This window comes from Engystomops pustulosus, chromosome 1, assembly GCF_040894005.1.
Source record: "Engystomops pustulosus chromosome 1, aEngPut4.maternal, whole genome shotgun sequence".
Classification (NCBI taxonomy): Eukaryota; Metazoa; Chordata; class Amphibia; order Anura; family Leptodactylidae; genus Engystomops; species Engystomops pustulosus.
In genome coordinates, this window is record NC_092411.1 from 141,887,321 (window position 1) to 141,905,098 (window position 17,778).

General features: G+C 38.4%; 1 protein-coding gene across 2 annotated transcripts in view; it reads right to left on the reverse strand.

Annotated features, from left to right (window-relative positions):
• Window positions 1–431: 431 nt before the first annotated feature.
• The window catches only part of LOC140134565 (glyoxylate reductase/hydroxypyruvate reductase-like), a 32,702-nt gene continuing 15,355 nt past the window's right edge, over window positions 432–17,778 (reverse strand). The window contains exons 2-9 of one of the 2 annotated variants that reach the window (XM_072154970.1): window positions 16,897–17,027; window positions 15,651–15,723; window positions 15,008–15,124; window positions 9,288–9,376; window positions 5,182–5,286; window positions 4,940–5,075; window positions 2,339–2,469; window positions 432–663 (exon numbers count right to left, since the gene is read on the reverse strand). In XM_072154970.1, the coding sequence (XP_072011071.1) occupies window positions 542–663; window positions 2,339–2,469; window positions 4,940–5,075; window positions 5,182–5,286; window positions 9,288–9,376; window positions 15,008–15,124; window positions 15,651–15,723; window positions 16,897–17,027 (904 nt within the window). In that variant the 3' untranslated portion in view covers window positions 432–541. Of the gene's footprint in view, window positions 664–1,763; window positions 1,883–2,338; window positions 2,470–4,939; window positions 5,076–5,181; window positions 5,287–9,287; window positions 9,377–15,007; window positions 15,125–15,650; window positions 15,724–16,896; window positions 17,028–17,778 lie in introns of those variants that run through there. The other variant, XM_072154978.1, reaches the window with a different exon arrangement.

Genomic DNA, 17,778 nt, shown 5'->3' on the forward strand with positions numbered 1-17,778 from the left:
AACACCAATATTGTTATTGTTGAACAAGGTGTGTGCAGCCCGTGAGCCCTCTCCATGCACCCGGACCTGATGGTTGAGAACCAGTTAAACAATCCTTAGTCATTGACTATGATTAAGAGCAGTTAACTCGAAAACACGCCACTCTTTATTCTGTGACTTGCATATGGATTTTATAGCTGCAATAAAGGATTGAACTTCACAAGAAACTGAGTGCCGGAGGATTGTTTATACTTGTGATTATGTGAGCGCTACTCCAGTGAGCCTATCGTGCACACGTTTCCTGAGTAACAGCTGATCTTGAGCTGGCGTTGGAGACTTAACTCTATTTGTGTACAGCTTGTATACAGGTGTGACATTGTTTTCTGAAATACACAGCTATATTATCTTTCTTTATTAAGACAACTAGCCAGCCACAAAACCAGACTACCATCTTTGTTATTAAACAGGTTTAATAAAACTAGAGATGCAATAACTATAGTTATTCTATAAACATTCTGTATCCAGGTGGTTACGATCTCTTGTATGGTACTTGTCTGTACCCTCATATCTTAAGTTCACTTGGCATCTCCTCACCAGCCAGGCCTTTCAGTAGATTATTTACTGCAAGTATCGACATGGTGTTCCGGGTACTGTAGGTGGCACTTCCAATATGGGGTAAAATAACTGCAAATTAAAAAAAAAAACCAATATTACAACTCCACTGATGTTCTAAGATATGTGATTTTGTTTTTCAGCTGTATGAGGGCTTGTTTTTTTTTTGTGACACAATGGGGCACATTTACTTACCCGGCCCATTCGCGATCCAGCGGCGCGTTCTCTGCACAGGATTCGGGTCCGGCTGAGATTTAAGATGGTAGTTCCTCCGCCGTCCACCAGGTGGCGCTGCAGCGCCGAAAATAATCTTAACGCCCCGGAATGCACCATCCCATAGAAGGTGAAGGTGAGCGCTCCCCAAGCGACACATTTCCGGTTTTTAAATGCGGCGGTTTTTCCGAATACGTCGGGTTTTCTTTCGGCCACGCCCCCCCGATTTCTGTCGCGCGCATGCCGGCCCCGATGCGCCACAATCCAATCGCGTGCGCCAAAACCCCGGGGCAATTCATGTACAAGCGGCGCAAATCGGAAATATTCGGGTAACACGTCGGGAAAACGCGAATCGGGCCCTTAGTAAATGACCCCCATTGCAGCATTTAGGTTTCTCATTGATTAACTTTTACAAATTCTTCCTAGAAGAAAGAGAAAAATCTATTCTGTCCTTTTTTGCACCAAATTTTCAAATCATGGTATAGAGAACATGATGAATCTATTTTATCAGCTAATACAGTTACAAAAAAAACCTACTAAACATATATATTTTCTTTATAGTTTTCTAAGATTTTAGCACACTATAAATTCTCTGTATCATCATATTCACACACCCATGGAGCTGTATAGTCAGCCATTGTTTGATTGAAGTTTAAATTAATTTTGTTGAAAAGCTTGTACAGTCCAAAAATTGTATACATTTTTGGTGGTAAAAAGGCTATTCAGACATTTAGAGGTTATGGTGTTCATCATATGAGAAAATTATTTGGTATATATATTTTTTTTTAATAGATATAACATTTTGGGACACATGGATACCTAACATATTTATTCTTTTGTTTGTGGATACATGCTAGGGAAAGGGGGTTGATTTGAATGTTTTGGGGAAAAAAATGGTCAAAATATTACAAATTCATAAAAAAATCTAAAATTATAAGTATTAAATAAGAATGCAAACAAAAGGGTAAAAAGCATTAAAAGCTACATTTTGTACTCACAAGCAAATATAGTAGGACAGTCCCCAACCCCCAACCCCTTACAAAATCCCCAGGCAACAGTAATATAGACTTCTTGACTCCTAAATAATCAGAAATTAACAATCACAGCAATGCAGTAACCACATCTGCCCGATAAACAACGTTAACAACACTGTATAATAAATAATTAGAATCAAACAATTACAAATAACCCAATACCACATTGATCATAAGGATGCAGGAAGCAGTAACAAACGGTAGGGCAGGAAAATCACACCCACATTTCCCAGCAAATGGCTTTGCTCTCTTACAGGAGGATTGTACTATGTCAGGCCGGTGATGATGACCATGTTCAGCCAGAAAACAGGGAAACTTTGCATACCATTTCTGTATGATGCAAGGACTTTAGTCCACCAGTTCATGGATCTGTTACCACGGGCTGAACACATTTTATGTGCAACCGATTTCGCATAGTGAGATATATACCCAACTAGAAATTATACAGGATTTTTCTTATTTTAGGTTTTGCAGGTATTCCTAAAGCAGACAAACATTACCGCAGTTCTTTAGGTTTAGGAGTGGGTGATTTATTGGCAGTGGTTCAGGAGTCGTTACATCTAAACCAGCAGCTGCAATCTGTCCTGAGGTCAGAGCCTGGTACAAGTCTTCTTGGTTTACAGCTGAGCCTCTGAAAAGGTTATACACAAACTGTTAGCATATTCATTAAGTATGGCCAAAAACACTTGGTCACATTATAAAACAGAATAGTACAAGCATGATCCTTTTTTACTGGGCAACAGAGACTCCTTAAAAACTTCCTCAACAATTATTAACATCTTAGTTTAAAGGTATTATCTATAATATTGCTCATGTATGAAAACCAGAGCAGACAACATGTCACATCATTTTTATGTGTTTAATAACTCCTATTTTTCTCCTTCTCACAATTAGACTCTATATGTTAAAGGAAGTCTATAACCTCACAAATTACCCACAAGTAAAATAAGCTTTGTGAAGGACACTATAAGATTTTCAGATGTACCTTTCCGGTTTACCAGCAATTTATCATTTTACAGAAAATTCCACATTTATCTTTATGCAAACGACCTTGCACCAGGCTACGGCCATATCAAATTGTATGCAGGTTTTCTTCTCTCCAACTTCTTTCTGCAAAGGTTAGTCAAACATTGTGTAAGGGAATTGTGCTGGGAAGCATAAAAATAAAAAGGTGCCCCAGCAGACATGACCAAGACTCAAGAATTAAATTTTCATAAATATTCGAAATATTAACATTCATTTATTTTCTGTAAAATAATAGATCATTGAGAAACATAAAATGAATAGCATAGTGCATATGCCAGGTAATAAGATAAAATGTGATGTAAGCAAAACAATTTTTAGCTAAAAGAAGGGCGACAGTTAGTTGATAGGACTCTGTAGGAACCTGTCTCTGGCTGTACATGTGCAAATGTGGTGACAGGTTCCCTTTAAAATTAAAGGAAATCTACCATAAAAAGCAAGCATGAATAAGTAACTCATACATCCAGACACGGTCACTTTGGAAATCATCTTATATGTGTTATCCATGGCCTCCTCCCTGCTAAAAATCAACTTTTTAAATTATCGCTTTACTTGGATCATCTGACTTTACTTTCTTACCCTTCCTCCTGCTTACTTTTGCCGTACTTGTGCAGTGGGTAGCTCCACTGGCTCATTAAAAAAAATGTTAAAAGTTGATTTTAGAAGGAAGAAGGTCATGGATAACAAATATAAAGAAGATTAACAGAGTGTCTGGATCTATGAGTAAGCGTCACTGGTTTATCATGATGGATTTTGATGGTAGATTTCCTTAAGAGTAACTGTAAAGTTATAATTCTTTACAAAATTCTCATATATAATTCCCCTTTTAAAAACGAACAGAATGATGCCTATTTTGTGCTGATCACCCTTTTATTTCCAAGGCTATGGCATTTTCTGTTCTGAAAATGTGACAAAAATGTCTCACCAGAGGTGAAGTGGGCAGAGACTAACATCTTCCTGTACTTGCCCTGAAGTCAAGTTCAATTCAAATTGCCCACAGATCCCATGATTCCCTTGTGTTCTTTCTCAAATTAATTTATTATTAAATCCATTTATATTCCCACTAGTAAATCCACTGAACACTGCATAGGTGACTAGCCTGGTAGAATCCATTACATGGAGGAGCATGGAACATGTTATAAGTGTAAGAAATCATATGTAAAACAGTAACATTAAGTGTAGAGTCTGTTCTGTGTGAGCACTAAGGATTAATCAATTCTCTACACAGTGCACAAAGTGCTGAGTACAAGGTGGAGAAGGGCGCGCAGCATGAGGTGAGGGAGACAAAGAAAGCCCTGTAGAATCAGACTGGGATGGAGAGACTAATAGGGAACAGGGGAGATCTTGTACCTCACTATTCTGTGTAGGAGACATCTGTATACACAGCCCTGTACACACATACCTCTGCTACACACACAGAGCAAGGTCACATTACCTCCACCTCTGTTAGCAGGGAGCAGCAGTCCCTCCCCTCGTGTGAGACCGGAGATTTGTTTATCAGACGGATGTAACCAGGGACCTCATTTTCACGAAAGACAGGTTGCAGATATGCAAATCTGTCTTTCTGCCTTTTCTAAGCATTTGCATTACAATATAATTGTGTGTTATAACTTACTCTTGCACCCTGACAAAATCCTGGGGTAGTCCAAGGGGCTGGACTTTGGTTTGGATGCATTTCAAAAAACATGTGCCTTGTCTGTGTTACTCACTCCTCAGAGCTTGGCCCCCACCTTTGTGCTCCTGTACAGCTCCTCCTCCTTCTCAGAGGTCACAGCCTGGTCAGCCTGACATCAGTGGGAGAGGGACAGAGCTGTACAGGAGCACAAAGATGGAGACAGTCTGCAGCTCAGTCAAATCACATGTTTTTTTAAATGCATCAAAACCAAAGTCCAGCCCCTGTGACTACTCCAGGATTTTCTCATGGGCTTTTTCAATCTGTCTTTAGTGAAAATGAGGTCCCTGGTAACAGGTTCCCTATAAGAATATGTGTTATAGTTTGAAAAATATAATATATACCCCAAATCCTAAGAGCTTCACTGCTTTCAGTAACACAAAAGTTGTTAGCTATACTTACGCACCGACTTATGTTTATGAAGACAGATGTTTTCTTCATTCTGCCAAAGAAATCCTTGTTGCATAACCCCTCAGTCTCAGGGGTTAAAGAGCAAGACACAATGACAAAATCTGACTCCTGCGCAAGCTTATCACAAGAAACTAAAAATATAAAATACAATACAAGATTTTATATAGAATATTTGTAGCCAAAACTAAAGATAACAAATGCAACATGGAGAGGAGAAAGAGAAAATATCATAGTTACTGTATTCAGCATCAACCTCTGAAGCTCGCTCAGGTCTAGGTTTACGTCCAGTGTACAAGAACTTTTTCACTCCAAAAGGTCTGAGGCGTTGGGCAATAGCCAGTCCTGGGGAAGCGAAAAACAAGACTTAAACCATTAAAGCTAATGACCGTTTCCCACAGACGTTTTCTTATGGTTTTTCCATTGAGTTTTTATTATAACAATCCATAGCTCATAAATTTATGAAACCAATCGACTATCGCGATCCTGCCTGTTTAACCCTAAAGAGGCCACGGTAATTGTGACTGCAGCAGCTATAGTGCATTGCCCGAACGATTGACACCCTCCGTGCATGGCACGGTCCTCTGAAGTCCCATCCTATATAAAAATCAAATACAACATAAAAAAGTGAAAATCAACATAAAAAACACAACATATTGGGTATCACCACGTCCGTAACAACCCATACAATAAAATAGTCACTGAACCCGTATGGTGAACGCCGTAAAAAAAAACCCACAAAAATAAATAAATACATTTTCACATCTGACCTTGTGATCAAAAAGTAACATTTACCCCGACTTGATACCGGGAAAAAGTACAGCTTGACCCCCTAAAAATAAGCACTAAAACTGCTCTGTAAACATTAATACATGGTGATGCAAAAACAAGCAAATTTCTCACAAAATTAGTTTTATATTCTGCAAAACAAGTTAAAAATGTCTTATATTTATTCTATGGGACATTTTTATGGTACGGTGAACTTCCAGGGAAATTAAATGCTAAAAACCATAAACAAGAATTAAACAATTTTTTAACCATCACCAAGAAAGAGTTAATAAAATCTGATTATTAGCTATTGAACCCCCATAAATGATGTACCTGAAAAGTGGATCTCATCCATATGTCCAAATTACAAAAAAATAAACATTTTATAGTCTGTAAAATGTGACAATGCAGATATGCTCTGAATGGCGCTCCTTCCATTCTATGCCCGGCCGTGTGCCCATACACCAGTTTACCAACACATAAGGGACATCCTCATACTCAGGAGAAATTGGTTATCAAACTTTGTGGAGTTTTTATCATTCAATACTTTGTGACGGTTTAATTTTTGGCCAAAATTAATGTAGTGTCTAAAAAAAATTACAGTGTGTAAATTCCACCTCCATTTTGTTTTAAACCCTGTGAAACATCTAAAGGGTTAATACACTTCTTAGAGTAGATTTTTCACACATTAAGGGGTGTAGTTTCTAAAATGACAATTTACAGGGTTTTACTGCTAGTTAGGCCTCTCAAAGTCACTTAATTAAAAATTATGGAAATGAGCCTAAGGGGCTACAGGCTCCATTACCTCCCATGGAGCCTGGAGTCCCTCATGTGCATTTGCATAATTTTAAAAGCCTTAAAAAAAAAAACTAGGGCATAAGAAGCGCAGCATCTGCCAGAAGGGGCACACACCAGTATATCAGTGTGCTTGGTTTACAATCCTTGATCTGGTAATAGATGTCCTTTAGATTTAAAGGTCAAAACCTAATCAGTTGTCAAGGCCAATTTTTGCAAGCTTTTACATTCACTTTTTTCATGACATGAAAAAAAACCAAATAGACAAATAACTAAGGATGTGAAAAAATATATTTCCTCCCACCATTAGAGTTGTATTAAACCTCTAACAAAATATGTGATAAATATCTACAGCGTCAATCCATCATCATTTCTCAAGTTCAGAGGCAGTTGGGTGCCTCACTTCAAATGGTCCAATCTCCTGAACCCTGGCACCCAGAAAGACATTCTGGTGGCATATTAAAGAGGAGAATCTCACCTTTAATATCATATCAGGATTGTGTTTCTACCAGACACAGAACTGGAGATATCCACGGTTAAATTTACAGTTAGGAATTTGTACTCAAGTTGTGTATAAAAATTGTTGTTTTTACACAAAATTTAACAGTGGATATCTACTGATAAAATAATCTCCCCTTTAACCCTGTTAGCGCTCCGTGGCGGATATATCCGCCACGGAGCACAGTGAGTTAGCGCTCAGTGGCGGATGAGGCTGGATCTGAGCCGCACCGGCATCGGGAAATACGGGGTGCCGGCTGTAACTAATAGCCGGCACCCCAGTGTAACACCCGCGATCGGAGTGGGCTCTGATCGTGGGTGTGTAACCCGTTAAATGTCCGGTCAGTGCGACCGCAGCATCTAACATGCCTCTGGGGGGGATCTTTCCCCCAAGTTTTTGGGGGGCGCCGATCGCTGCTATGGAAGTTCTGGGGTCCGATCTGGTCCCCAGCACTGCCTGCAGGCATTGCCAGTAAGATGGTATCTGTGATGTCATCTTACTGGCACAGTGCCAGCCTACGCATGTGTATAGGCTGATACTGATAATAACTTGCAATACATGAGTATTGCAGAGTATTATCATGAACAAGCAATCAGATGATTGCTTTTTCATGTCCCATGGTGAAAAAGTAAAAAAAAATGTTATTCAATAAAAAAAGTAATAAATCAATAAAATGCCCATAAGCCCCATAGCATATAAAGAGACATATAACCCCCCAAAAATTCTAAATCATAACAAAAACCCCACATATATAGTATCACCGCATTCGTAACAATCCGTAGAATAAAAGTAAATCATTATTGAACCCGTACGATGAACACTTAAAAAAAACTGTTGAAAACCCATCAAAAATTATCATTTTTTCCTATTCAATCTTACAAAAAATGCAATAAAAAGTGATCAAAAAAACATATATACTCCAGTATGATACTGGTGCAAAGTACAACATGTCCCACAAAAAAACAAGCCATCAACCAGCTCCGTAGCCAAAAAAGTAAAAATGTTATGCCACTTGGAAGACGGCAATGCAAAAATTATTTTTCCCCACATTATGGTTTTATTTGACAAATTTAGTAAAATGTAAGAAAATATATTCATGTCTGGTATCCCCGTAATCGTATCGACCCATAGAATAAAGATAACATGATTGTTACGCTAAACAGTAAAAACTAAAAAAAAAATAAGTAAAAAATCCAGTACAGAATTGATGCTTTTCTACTCCTGCCCTCAAAAACGAGTTCTTAAATTTTCAACAATAGGTGATACCAACCCCAAAATCGCAACACTGGAAAAAGTATCTCATCCCGCAAAAAAAATGCTGTCACATGGCCCCAATAACGAAAAAGCGAAAATTTTATAGCAAAAATTTAACAAAAGGAGGCAAAGAGAAAACTAAAATCCTGGCAGATGCAGGGCGCTCCTTCCCTTCCCTCGCTGTGCACCCATAAAACAAGTAAACGGCCACATGTGGGGGGGGTCTCTGTACTTGGGAGAAATTGCAGAACAAATTGTATGGTGGGTTTTCTATTTGTACCTTTTGGAAATGTGTAAATTTTATGGCTAAATGAACGTACAACCGGCACAATTTGACATCAAAATATATTATCTAGACATTTCAAAAATTATGAAAATGTAAAGTAGACATATGGGAAATGTTATTCAGCAACTGATTTAGTTGGTAAATCTACCTGAAAATGTAATCATTTCGAATTTCAAAAAAGTGAAATTTTTCAAAAAATTCATAATTTTTTCTTTTTTTGGAAAATAAACGCAAAACTTATCAGCCAACATTTACCGCTAAAATGAAGTATAACATGTGAGGAAAAAAAAAAAACTATCTCAGAATTGCTTTGATAAGTAACAGTGTTCAAAAGTTATAACCATATAAAGCGACACAAGTCAGAATCCAAAAAATGGGGCTGAGGCTTAAGCTGTAAAATGGCTGCGTCCTTAAGGGGCTAATATCTTGTTAATAAGAAACCAGAAGTGTGTTTCTAGGTACCATGGTTCAGATATAAACGTTTGAAGTTGGCTACTGTATTGATATCTATAAACATGCTATCTGCATGGAATATGTGCATACAGAACATATATAATCATATATCATGAAAGGGGTAATCTATGCCTACCAAAGAAATTAGGGAGGCACTAGCTTTAACTATAAATTCCGTTTGGAATCCGTAATGCAGTAACTTATGATGAAGTCAAGATTAGAATTTAAAAATAAGTTCAACAACAGTATGAAAATTTTAACAGTGTTTATGGAGCACGTTATGGGGTTTACCTATTCGGCCTAAACCAATGATTCCCACTGTGCTGTTAGATAATCCGTAACCACACATCCACATTGGTGACCAGGATTTCCATCCACCACTTAAAAAAAAAAAAAGCAGAAACAGAATTAAAGGCATATTAGTTTTAGGAAATAAAGGTTATTCATGGTAAAAATAAACGGTTCTCAAAAATGCCTTATGTCTTGCCGCCTCCTGTTTCTGGATAATATCAATAGTCTTTATTTATTCATTGCTGACTATCACATGAAAGCAACATTCAATGTTTTGTCCTGGTCATACGATAATCACAGAGGCACAATGCTATATATACATTATCAAACTTTGCACGTGCAAACACACACACACACACACTGCAGCAAAATTTTATTCAATTAGGCGGTTTTATGATTATTGGCAACCTAATTAATTACAGACACACTTGAGGATGCATTTAAGGCACACCTGAAACACAATGCTTCTTTGTGTCACATCATGAGAAAGTAAAGAAATCCACCAAGATATCAGGAAGAGAATTGTGAACTTGTACAAGTCTGGTTTATTCTTGGGTGCAATTTCCAGAAACCTGAATGTGCCTTGCTCATCTGACACACAATTCTAGGCAAGTACAAATAAGATGGGAATTGTCCAGCCATCATACCACTCATGAAGGAGACGGGTTCTGTGTCCCAGAGATAATAATAATCTTTATTTATATAGTGCTATACATATTCTGGGGAACATATACAAATAAAGTAATACATTACAGAGTATTAACAGTCATATGAAACTATAGGAGTAAGGGCCCTGCTCACAGTCTATAAAGTATAATACTATGCATCATACTTTATTCCAGTACTAATAGTTTACTCATTAAAATATATACTTAAAAATTCTACAGTTCTCTATTATTGATGAAGGATATATTGTTGTTAGATGAGTTTATCTAAACATTATCAACAAAACGACTAAATACTAATTGTGTTTATTAAGGTGGAACGCTCTAAAAAAACATATGGAGGGACTCCGGCCTCTAAGTATATGTGGGTGCAGTCTCCTCCAAGTCAAACCTGTTTAGGCCAGGTATCACGTGGCAGAGTTTTTGCTGTAGTCTCCAAGGGTTTTCCAGCAGAGACATACAGTAAATGTGGCTGGCCAGACGTTCATGCCTCTGCCTGCCCAACATATTCACAGTGCGGGGTGGGGGAGAAAAAGCTGAAAGCAAAGATATGGGAGGATTTTCATGCCTTCTCTTCCAGAAGGCATATTACATAATAAGCCTTCACTACGTCTTCTATTTGTCACACTACGTCACACATTTGTCACACAAACATAATTTAAATGACAATTCACCTAAAGTTAAAGGTAATGACAATGTGTTCTCCAAGGACAGAGATAGAATTTAATCTAATGTGTTGCACACCGGCCAGCTGTGCTGAATTTCCATTGGCAAAATGAGCCCGACCCTTAAATTTTACCCAAAAATGAGAGTCATTGTCTATTCAAACAGTCAAACTACAAAAACAAAATGCAGAGATGAACATAAATGTGCAAATTAACCCCAAAACAAAACTCATTACCACCAAAGAAACAGTAAAAAAAAAAAAAGATTAATGTTTGCAAATGCACAGAGGAACACAATCTTAATTTTTGGAGACATGTCCTGTGATCTGATGAAACCAAGGACAATAGAATTGTTTAGGCATTATGACCATAGTTACAAAAGGATTCTCTTCAAACATTGTCGGTGTTAGCATTGATCGCAGTTGTTAACCGTTTACCTGCCGCAGCACACTGGATGGAATTTGTGGCTCCCTTTGACGTCATCGGAAAGTGATGATGCGTTACCTTGGCAGTCTGGAGTCTCTATGACATTCGGCAGGTTCTATAACAGTGGGCCAGAGGCACACTGTTAAAGATCCAAAGCAAATTTTCCATATACTGCAATATTGTAATATTGCAGTATATGGTAGGAGTGATCAGACCTCCTAGGGCTAACGTACCCTTGGGGGGTCTTAATAGTGGTAGTAAACAAATACAAAAAAGACAAAACATAAGTAAAACTTAAAAAAAAACTTAGACATTCAAATCACCCCACTTTCCTTAGAACTGATATAAACATGTTAGGTATCACCATGTCCCAAAAGTCCTGATCTATTAATATATAAAGTGGTTATTCCAGGAAGTGAACCCCATTAGTACACTGTAATTATTTTTATGTCATACTTCATAAAATTCATACATTTTTGAAAAATTATAGTGGGAAAATCTGCCTTTTCTGTATAGGGCAGTGGTGGCTAACTTATGGCACTGGTGCCAGAGGCGGCACTCGGAGGCCTCTCTGTGGGCACCCAGGCCATCACCCCAGCATGAAGTTCACCAGACAGACTCAAAGACTCTTCCTACAGAATCTTCCTACAATGATAGATGAATCTGCCCTCCTCCTTTCAACTACGTTGGTGTCTTTAGGTGGCTGAACGATTGAAAGTTGTCAAAGAACAAGGAGAAATAAATCACTGCTTAAATTGCTGTGCTGGCACTTTGCAATAAATAAGTGGCTTTTGGTTGAAGTTTGGGCACTTAGGCTCTAAAAGGTTCGCCATCACTGGTATAGGTTGTTGTGAACCCCGAAATGTAAAATAGCGACCAAATGTCCGAAACGCCACTTTCTCTGCATTTTGCAACACATAAAAATTATATAAAAGGTCATAGGTCCCCAAAGTAATAGCAATGAAAATGTCATCACGTCCCACAAAAAAAATTACATCTTACACCGCTCCGTATGCCAAAGTATGAAAAATGAATTGGTGTCAGAAACATTGTTTTTCAATGTTCTTTCGTGGTGCATGTAAGTGCGTGTGACACAATTTGAAAGTTAAATCCCGCGCTCAGTCCGAATAATTTGGATCGCCCGACGGCATGCCCCCCAATTTCTGTCGCATGAAAGCCAGCACAGCTGCACAGGGCACAATCTGTCAAAAGTGCGATCTGCAATCCTTGGTAAATAAACCCCATTGTGCTTCTGTTAGTTGAAAAATTGGCTGGTACATTTATTTATGAAACACAAAAATTCGGAAAAATTTGTGATTTTCGAAATTCAAACTTTTTCGACACACAGACATAACACCGAAATAAACTGATAGCTACTACTACATTTACTGAAAGTCTGCTTTATGTTGAGGTGGCTTTTTGTGCATACTCTCATTCTTGTATGAACGTTAGGTGTGATTTTTTTTACATTTTCCTAGAAAATGCTAAATCATTCTTTTGATGGACCTGCTCAGCTTTCAAGTCACTTTGAGAGGCCTAAAAAAAACAGTAAAACCCCATAAATGACATTACATGGAAACTACAACCCTCAATGTATGCAAAACAACTTTTATGAAGTTTGTTAACCCTTTAATTATTTTCCAGGGGATAAAACAAAATGTAATTTTGAAATTGAAATTTTTTCATCTAAATGAATGTATTTTTAAAAAAATTGACACAACCTCAGTGGGTAAAATTACAAAACGCTCCACAAAGTTTGTAACCCAATATTGTGTTGAGAAGCTGCTGTGGAGGGTGTGGAGCAGTCAGAAGGGTCGCTCTACCTGGAGACACAGAAGCTGGACTGTGTGAGAGCCACATGTGAGTGACACAGGATTGCTGAAAGTATTTTCCATGCTGGCAGGGAGAAGCCCTCCAGTGGCTAGTTAGGGCCGCCAAGTGTATAGAATCGGACAGGCAAGGATTTAGTTTGATGTTTTGTTTCATACTGGAGTTTTTACTGAAATAAATACACAGTTTCAACCTGAATCCTGAATCCTGAATGAGAGCTTTGTCATTGCCAACCCCACATTTGATCTGAGCCCCTACAGGGGATATGTATATATGTTTTTTAAATATATTTTTACAATTTTACTTAAGAGAAACTAATAGAGAAAATCTAATTTGTTTTACTATTGTCATGTTTTCATAGAAACAACTTTAGTATTTTTTGATTGACAGAGCTGGTTTAGGGCTTATTTTGTATGTGAAGAGTTGTTCTTTTCACTGGTACCGTTTTGGCACACACATCGAAAGGATTTTATGAAAAAATTAACCTTTTTGGCAAGTTTTTTTTGGTTATTTTTTTTATTCACTGAGTGGGTCCAAAAAAGGTTTCAAATTAATATACATATTGTTATGGATGTGGCGATACCAAATATGTCGTGGGTTTTTTGTGTTTTGTTTTTTTAATTAGTTTATTACATGTGTAAAGGGAATGTTGGTGCCTTGGGGACTTTTACTGTGTTCAGTTATTTTATATTAAAAAAACATAGTTCATTGTTTTAAACCTTTTTTTTTCTCCTTTGGTTGCCTTGAACAAGCGATCCTCAGTTATATAACACAGGGGTTGCACATGCTTAATCATCTTATCGGGCAGCCCCAGGGCACTCAACACTGGAGCACTTAACATGGCTGTAGTGTGTAAGGGGTTAACACCCAGGAGCCGATGCCAGAAGCTGGACGTAATGGTAAGTCACGGGTCGGCAAGTTACTGTCGCCTGTGCAGTATTATTACATCAAGTGTCTGGAAGGGGTTAAACCCCCAAAAGATCATGCTCTATGGATTTGGGTTCTACCACCCGCTCAATACTTAGTGTATCGCGGACTGCTATTAATAGATTTTGTAATTCCTTAGAAGAAAAGAGGTATATGGAACAAGAGCGGGAATATTTAAAGATAAATCTTTCTGCACAGACTCTTTAGGATTGTCATATCTAAAAATCGGATGAATTTTCTAAATCTGTGGAGTCTGTATACTTTCTAGCTCTTGTTTTTAGATGGTTCAGGACAAAGAGAGGTTTGTCCTGAACAGATTGATCAATTCCGCAGTACAACAATCAATTAGGGAATTGACCATTAGGGAAGATTTGTCTTAACGGATTACCTTGCCAGTACATGTTGGACAACTTCACATACTCATGAGGAAGCTTCATATTACATACAGAAAAACTATTTTTTTAACGCTTTAGAGGAGGAATTTCCTCTTTTTCCATTCCCTTTCTACTCAGGGATAAACAGTATATTCACTGTACTAACACCATTGTTACAGAATAATACATGTCACACAGAGCTAAGTACTCACTGACCAAGGCCTGTAATGTTACATCTGCAATCAGGAGCAGAAGAGTAGCAAGCTATTGAGGGATCTAAGAGACCTCGGATCATAAGGACCCCCCGCTTATATTGTCAATACACTTAAACTCACCATCTTCTAGCTCCTCCCTTGCATTCTAGTTTGAATTTAGCGCCCTCCCAGACCACTTCCGGTTCCGGTAAATACTTCTTCTGGCAGTGGCGCATGAAGACAGTCAGAATCTGTCCGGCTAAGAGGAATCTTCCGGCACTGATGTCCAAATTGCCACCCCTTTCAGTCAAGTGGGTACTACGGGAGCTTACAGGGGGCTGGAGCTGCAGAGTCATACCTGGTGGAGAGACTTCTCTTTCAACCTATGCCTTGAATGGACAGGAAGCACTAGTGACGAGTTGCTAGGGAGGGAAATTTTATCTCCCTCGGCTTCCTGTCCCTTCAGGGTATAAGAGAAACCTCCAGGAGGGGCTGTCATGGGGGGCATAATGTAAAGTGGCATTTCAGACATTTGGATGCTTTTTTCCGATGTGGGATTTAAGTCCTAAAATGATGGCTATCGTTATACACTCCGGACAAAACCATGCTGGGCAAGTTTCATACCATTTTAAATCTTACTTTTTAACTTCTTGCATAGCTTCTGGCAGGCGACGGCAGGTGGCTAGTAGTAATGCGACACTCAGTTCTGCAGTGGCCTCAGTCAGCACATCCGGAGTATAACCTACTTTGATTCCTCTGCAGTAGATAAAAATCCTATTTATCTCGGTGTTAAAATACACATAAGGTAAATACAATTACATATCTTAGCAGTACATGAAAAGGGTATTCCAGTTAAGTAATGTTTTTTCAAAACTCATTCCTAGGGTTTAATCTCCCTACCTGCTCTCACACCACCCCCTTTCTACTTCAGTTCCCCTTAAGCTGAGGGCTCTTCTTACTACATTTCCTGGGTTACCCTGCAGCCTAGAGCTGTGTGTGCACATTAACAAAACTACATACCTGCACTCTGATGTGCAGAGGAGAGTACTGAGCATGTACGACCAGGCCTATAAGAAGTTCGTAAGTAGGGGAAACAAAGGAAACATTGAGCTGGGTTGCCTACAAAAGTATCATTTTTGGAAGAGAACTGCTAGAAACTTGTGATAACATTGTATTAAGGACCAGCTTATATACATAAATTGTACATCATAGATTTCACAGCAAATAATTGGAATACCCCTGTGTAGAGATCTTCAAATTCCCTGTACATTAAGGGACATACCTCTTTTTTATTTCATCCATTTCTAGGTGGTCAAAACCAACAGACAATGTGCTGATAACCTTGAGGTTTGGTCCTATAAATAAAAATATAGTTAGGAAGTGAATTTATTAACAATATCTACCACATTTTTTTTAATAAAAAAATATATTTTATAGATTAGAAATAGTCAAGAAACACAAATTTAAAGTAAATAGATAAGAGATTAGCTACATAATTAAATTAGAGATTAGGGCTGTACCTGTACGCACTTAATGGCAGGTTTTCAGTTAAGCTGGAGCCATGTTTTAGCAGTAATGTATAGCCTAACATCAACTGCCGCACAGGTGTTTGCCCACTTGTTTGCAGTTTTGTTTCTCACTCACTTGGTCTCCCCCAGTGATAAAATTGAGAAAGCAAATGTATTGCTTTGGCAACCTGAGACATAATAAAGGCTCTCAGGTCCATCTGTTGCTAGCCAGAAACTACAGAGTATTCTATGAAATATCAGAACACCTCAAGGACTTGGGAGGGGCGTGTTCAGCTCGATCGAGTGTAGCAGCTCCTCCTACGTGCCTCCATCTTACCATTTAGCACTACCTTTGTCCTGTGACCAGGGTGATGTCATCTAATATCCTTTACCCATTAACATTTGCAATATCTATCCCATGTATGTATTTGATCACATGAAATCACAGCATCCCTCCACTGACTCCTCCCTAAGCCTCCATGGAGGTATTCTGTCATTACGGGCCATCCTGCTGTAGTGACAAACGTCTCAAAAGAAGAAAATCCAGCTTCAAAGAAGAGTGTGAATAAGACTTTATTTCAACTTTGTGAGACCATCCAAAATAGCAGACATGCTGGTCATTACGTTTTTGGCACAATGTGCCCTTACTTCTGACGGTGTTCCCCTACATAGTGGCAGAAACGCATTTACCAGCATGTCCATTTATGTGCAGTTTTGGATGTTATCACAAAGTTAAAATAAAGCCTTGCTCTTTGACTAGTGTACATGCGGCAGAGTAAGTACATGCTATTTATTATAAATAACATGGGTACTATATTCTTTCAGACATCCCATTTTTCTATCTCTATCTATCTACCTCTATCTTAGTCTCAGTAAATTTTCCTGTACCATAGGTCAAAGAAGCCAGAAGACAACCTGTGGTTTTGGTATATAGCTATGCTCTGGTGAAAATATTTAGTCAATTTTATTGTTAGCATTCTTACTAGAAATGAATATTTCAACAGGAAAAATAAGACTAACCTGCAGTTTCCAAGACCTCTTTATCGATCTTGTCCGATAACAGACAAAGCAATCCATGTGCACCTGCAACTCCCTTTAACAGTTCTGCCCTTGGCACAGGATCATCCGAATCCCATTGTTGGACATTGCAACTGGAGGAGAAATGTATTTCAAACGTTACACGTGCTAAGAAACAGAGCCACGTTCATAAAAATCTTCTTAAAGTTAGACAGTACAAATCTCTAGTCATGCACCTCCTGCTGACAGTTTTTTGGTCGGGAGAATGTATAATTGCATACTATCCAGCCAGGACAGTTTATAGGTAATTAGTTGTAATCAAAGCAAACAGTGGAAGAACAACTTTAAAGAACCTAGAATATAAGACATATTTACAGTTGTTTCACACTTTTGTGTTAAGTATATAATTCCACAGGTGTTAATTCATATTTTTGATCCTGTGAGTGTGAATCTACAATTTTTATAGTAATGAAAATACAGAAACCTCTTTGTATAAGAAGGGGTGTCCAAACTTTTGGTCTGTTCTGTCCATATACACAGTATCCCAAATGATTTTACATATGTGCAGAGCCCTCTAATTTACATTTATACAGTACCTTCATAATAAATGAATAGATGCAGCCCCCCCTTTTAATTCATACTGTGCACCATATAATAAATATAGAACAATACTGTACCCCCTCTATTAAATACCATCCTCCCTTTATTAGATATATATACTGTGCCCCTCTCTTAGATCCACCACAGTATATAGGGAGCTTGCATACTGCAGCCCCCCCCCCCAAGTATATAGGGTGCCAGCACACTCCAGCCCCCACTATATATAGGTAGCCAGCACGCTGCAGTGCCCCTACTGCATATAGGTAACCAGCGTGGGCGCCTCCA